Raw genomic sequence first — 5911 nt, forward strand, 5'->3', positions numbered from 1 at the left:
TATAACGATGTAAGTTTTGATATATATTTACTTTTTAAATATATCCTAATAAATTGTTTTTTTTAAAAAAAGACTTTGCGAAATAGCTTGCAAAAGGCTCACAGCCAATATCCAATTCCCTATTGTTTTGTCTGCTATGGGGCAGAGCTGTCAAAGACCGAATTGTTCTAAATAATTGGGCTGGGCGTGAGCTCACAGATGAAATCTTGGCTGCATAGAACTCCCTCTTAGCAGCCTTGAGTGCCATCTCATAGGACCTCATAAATGTCCTATAAGATGTTCTTGATGCTTCACCGCGGGCACGCCGCCACCGTCTCTCTAGCCATCTTAGCTCTCGTTTCATAAGCTCCAACCCCTGGGTATACCAAGGGGCAAGCCTAGAGCGAGAGCGCAGAGGGCACCTGGGAGCAATCTCATCGATGGCTGTGGAGAGTCAGTCATACCAGTCATCCACAAGCTCATCCAATGAGCCGCCAGGGGGCATCAGATCCCGCGGAGCCATCTGAAGCCGAACAGGCTCCATTTGGTTCTGCAGGCAAGCTAAAATCTGCTTGCCGCTTAAATAGGGTTGGGGTGGGACATTCAGACGAGCCTACTTATTTAATTATAATTATTCTTTATATTTTATTGTATAAATATGAAACCATAGTATCCTTTAACTTTTGTTTGAAGTGAGAACAATAGTCTTATTCAGAAGATGAACTCAGATTCTTAATAACATTGCTCGGATTTGAAACAATCTAACACTAGTAATTCTGAGAACTCTGGTCCCTTGTTTTCAAAGATGAGAAATTAGTATTTTATTGCTGAAATTTGTATATAATTGTACCTCTAATAACTATTCTGAGTTTGCATTATTTTTGGGCCTAAACTGCATTTTGGAACTTTTAAAATTTACAAATTATTTCAGCGTATTGAGACCCAATTTGTCAATTGTTTTATAAATTATTTCTCTACAAGATTTAAATTGAAGAAATAATTTGAGATGGACCCAATTGCAGATGCCAGTTTGTTGGGTAAACCCCTGTTTTTTAATTTTTGGCTGATTTCGCATAAAGAGCTGTGCCGCCGTCACACCTCCCTTTACCCCGTTTCCATCGGTCAATTTCCCACTTGAAGCCGCATGACCGCATTTTGACCTGTGGCTTCGCCTGATTTTCCCCACGGTTTTGTGATCCTGTTTTTTGAGGATCACAAAACCGCAGGGAAAATTGGGCGAAGCCATGGGTCAAAATGCGGCCACATGGCTTTGAGTGGGAAATTGATCAATGGAAACAGGGCAAAGGGAGGCGCGATTGTGATACAGCTCCTTGTGTGAAATCAGTCTTTGTTTTAGCTTTTTTGTTACACTGTGATGAGATAAATTAAATTTTGTAAAATTTTCCTATTAAAGTTAAAAAAGGTATATATAAATTTCCTTAGGACTAAGATTTAGGATTAACAGAGTCATACAGTAATTAGATTATACATCAGGGCTGCTCATGGGGGCCATGGCATTCATTGACACCTTTCCTGGCACCTGCCAAGTATTTGTAGAAGGTGGGCAGGGCCAGATGGGGCATCTGCTCAGCAGAGCTTTTGACTGGTCACTGAAGAATTGATTGACTACAGATTATTTTAAAGGCTTGTTTTGGCAACAGTTGCCACCACAGCATAAAGATCTTCATTTGCTCATGTTGTGTACTTGGCTCTCTAATACTTCTTAATCATTCACAAAGTTACTTGGATAAATGATTATGGGCTATGGGCTATACTACTGTATATAGTTTGTACTGCCTGTTACTGTGAGTAGGATCCTACTGTATAATTGCATTGTTTTGTGTGTCATGATAATGCTTAAACTTTGCATCAGTTCTGTTTCCAAATTCTAGTTGGTTCCAGATTTCTACAATCTAAATCCTACTGCATTGTTTATTGAATGCCCCATGTTGTTGATTGTATTGACTCACTATGTGTAATCTGCCTTGAGTCTCAGGGGGAAAGGTGGACTGAAAATAACACTGAAAAAACAAAATAACACCCTATTGTTTTCTCTTTTGTTCACATTTTAGCTGTCTGTGCCATGCAGGCTGGAAAGGGGCACTTTGCACAGAGACTATTTCCATGTGTGATCCTGAGCATAACCCATCGCATAGATGCAGGCAAGGTGCCACCTGCATACCGCTGCCTGATAGCTACAGCTGTCACTGCCCTCTAGGAACTACTGGTGTCTACTGTGAACAAGGTATGGCAAAGACCCCTCCCCCAGTACTGCATGATAAGTGAGTTTTACTTTTGCCCTTTTTTCCCCTTCACTTGCATGTTTCTGTTTAGGGATTAGTAGCAAGTATTTTTTGAAAAGAAAAAAATATGCATATTGAGTCTTTGGCTTACTGTCTGAGCAGTTAGGATGAAGAGATGAAGCAACAGAGTCCACAACCAGTGCTGGGTAATTCATCGATCTAAGTCAAGAGTGGCTGGAATGGGGATGCACAGACTTACTGTCTGTGCCTCATAAATGATCATCTCAGCACTTCATTGTGACAGCCTCAGATGTTACTTTGAACTTTCCTTAGGAGGAAGTAAATATCAGGTTCACCTTCACCCAAGCTCTGTTCTCTCTTCCAGCATTTTTACTCCAGCTAGAAAGTACATTTGACCAAGGGCTATTTTTGGGGCAGAACGCCCTGGAATGGTGTTCTGGCTGGCTTCCGAGCCCGCCCCACCCCTCCCTCACCACCACCACCCGGCTCCTGCCTCCTCCTCTGCTGCTGCTTCTCCCGGGGCCAGTAGAGCGCTCCCGCCATGCCTGCCCAGGTGCCAGCAGGCTCCAGCCCAGGCAGCAGATGCACAGCAGTGACAGCAGGAGCAGCAGGGTGCGGGGAGAGCTGGCCATCCCACCTGCTGCCGACAACGCACACTTGCTACCGCCCCAGACACATGGGGAGGGCTGCTGTCAGGCCAGCGTTGGCTGCAGGAGCATTTCTCATCCTCCTCCATTATTCGAGGTTTCCCGCCCAAGGGGGAGTGTTAATCTCCCTCTCCTTTCGCCTCCAGGGGGATTAGCGCCACTCGGAACTCCTTTGTGCAGAGCAGGTGGAGGTGCCTCATTGTGCTCCGACGCTTGACCTGGGTCAGCCCCTGCTTCGGGAGCAGTGGGCAGCTCGAGTTTGCTTAGTCTCCGGGGACTGCCTGCTTGATCCCCGTCTGTAGCTCTGCTAGAGTTGGGTCCTCCTGTCAGGCCGGTGCTGGGTGCCGCTCGCCCGGGCTCTGCAGAATGCATGCTGCCACCCACCCCCCTTCACAGCCCCACTGGTTGCACCCCCCCAGTGTACTTTAGAACCTTGGGCTTGCCCTGGCCCCCCCCCCCCACCCACCCCGTATGCCGGAGCCAGGCGATGGAGAGACTGACCGACCGATTGAAGGCATCTGCCTGGCGACCCCGAGGCGGGCTTGCGGTCCAGCCATGCTGTGCAGGGCAGCTCTTTGACACACGGGGTGGTGGCGGTGGGGAACACCGGAGGAGGAGGAGGGTGCCCCCCCGAGCTCAGCGTGTCCCTGCAGGCCCACTGCTCCAGGGTTCTCAGCTTGGTGGGCTCCTCCCTGCTGCTGCTGGCCAGGTTGGGGGGGGGCGCCACCCTCCTGCAGACCCTTCCTCTCCTCACAACAGACACCCTGTGGGACTGAGACGAGGCCTTTGAGAGAACTGCTCTGACAGAGCTGTGACGGGCCCAAGGCCACCCAGCTGGATGCATAGCAAGCAAGTATATCAAAATGATAACCAGAAGGCTTTTCCATAACAGCATCTCAAAACCATGATTGTAGAAAGTTTTACAATGAGTAATGATCGGGGGGGGGGGGAAATCACTTTTAAAATATTATACTTCTTGTTTTTCTTCTTTGAGACTTTGTTTGAAAATCAGATTTGGATCTGGTGGCTGACCTGTGCTGTCTTTAGCTCCATGACCATGCTGTGTTGCAAAGTATCAAAAGAAGTGACTTGCTACATGCCTCCAACTTTATTCAGTCTTGCAGAAAATTTAGCCTATATAATTTGAGATCCATAATTAATTGATAAAATTAATTGAAAGCCAAGACATCTTGACTGATGTAACATTAAACAAAGTACTCAATATTTATTAAACATATTTGTGGTTCGTTTAGGATGGATTTACACAATATGATCTGATTGCATCAAATTCTTAGAAATGTTGCTCATGCTAGGATCAACTAATACATGCTTAATCAAATTGACAGTCCTACAGAATCAAAAAGAAATTATACAGAAGCTGTGAACAGGAAACATTACATTCTTTCCTTATCAGACCTTCACATCAAGGTGTGAAGTTTGCAGTTATCATGGCAAAGTAAAATGCATATCTGAATTTAAACAAGGCAACAGTGCAATGTTTCCTTTTAATCTGTAGACCAGGAGGTCCCCAATGCAGTGCCCATGGCTCCAGATGACACCTTTTCTGGCACCCACCAAATGTCTTTGGGCAGAGCCAGGTGGGGCTTTTGCCCAGCAAATCTTCTGTACAAATATTTAAAAACATTGCTTTGGCAGCAGCTACCACCACAGCATAAGGGTCTTCAAGGTGTGACTGAAGGCAAGCTACAGCAGCCATTTGTGGTTGGCTCTGACTTCTGTGGCAGCCATTTTGTGGCTGCACTTACCATGGTGTGTCAGAATTCCATAGATGCCAACAAGCTCAGAAATTAGGGACCCTTGCTGTAGACAATATGCTCCGGAAAATAGAGCTAAGTTACATGGAACTGGAAGAAGCTTGCATAGGATTTTCAGATCTTTCATCCAGGAACTGACCAAACTCATTTTTGGAGGCAGGGCTGTGGCTCAGTGGTGTTGGAGCAGAGTTTTACAGATACCATGGTGTGATGGGTTGCCCATGGAAAGCTGGTTTTCAATGCTGCTTGTTTCAGAGAACCTGTCAGTGTTCTCTCCCATCATCTGTCAGTGTTCTCTCCCATGAAAATGAACACAGTTGTCATAATCTTGGCTAATTGAACAAGCCATATACATAACCTACAGTGGTAGCAGAAATATCTTAGGTGTTTGCATTTAGGAACAAAGAATACACTTCAGCCCAAATAAATCACTTAACTGAACTCAGTGGATGTCTCTGTGTGTAACTTTCCCATTGAAATCAGTGGTGGAACAGGCCTGCTCTGGCTTGCGGGCCCTGTTCCACCCTGCCCTCCAAGGTTTTCCCAACACCTGGAGAGGCTTTTCTCTCTCTCTAGTAACCCACCACCACCACCTGACCTTTGTAGGAATGGCCTGCTGAGAGGGTCAGGACTCCCAGTTTCTCTCTGTGTCTCCTGCCGCCCAGCACCTGGTCACCATGGGGGGACCATTTGCTGCCTTGTGCACCCCTGGAGGAATGGCCACTTGCCGTCTGCCTTCACCCTGGTGCTCCTTTGAAAATAGTGTGCCCAAGATGGTGGAGGTCTATGTGGTCCAGAGAACCACTACCAGCATCCAAAATTATAAAGTATTTATTGGCGAGAGAATGCTCACAAGCATATTTTTAGCATAGCACTAGACTGAGCAAGGGATTCAAAAGAAATGGGTAAAATGCAACTCCTCTGTCCCTCTCTCTATACATGTCGTATCAGATGTTAAAGTATAGGATAGACTCCTTAGTTTAGGAAGTTACAGATCTCAACAGAAATTCCATTACGTTGATGCTTCCTCCAGCTCTTCAGGGCCAACTATGGTTCATATCCATCTCCTCCAGACCTCAGTTAAAAGTTGTGTCTGTTCTGATGGACTGAGCTCAAAAGAGCCCTTCCTCCTTGCTTCTAGGAGTTTTCTTTCTTTTCCCCACCCGCTGACCTGGTCAGGACAGGTCAAGGAAGCTTTTCCTGACATCTCCAGAAATTTCTTCCTGAAGTCTTTCTAGTCTTAATT

The 5911-nt window shown here is 45.9% G+C and overlaps 1 protein-coding gene across 1 annotated transcript in view; it reads left to right on the forward strand.

The window, feature by feature from the left end:
• Positions 1–5911, forward strand: part of LOC107116028 (protein eyes shut homolog) — a 300578-nt gene that overhangs the window by 273656 nt on the left and 21011 nt on the right. Inside the window, 1 exon segment of the mRNA XM_015417875.1 lies at positions 2052–2224. Coding sequence (XP_015273361.1) covers positions 2052–2224 — 173 coding nt within the window.

This window comes from Gekko japonicus, unplaced genomic scaffold, assembly GCF_001447785.1.
Source record: "Gekko japonicus isolate JY-2015 unplaced genomic scaffold, Gekko_japonicus_V1.1 scaffold512, whole genome shotgun sequence".
In the NCBI taxonomy this organism is placed as follows: Eukaryota; Metazoa; Chordata; class Lepidosauria; order Squamata; family Gekkonidae; genus Gekko; species Gekko japonicus.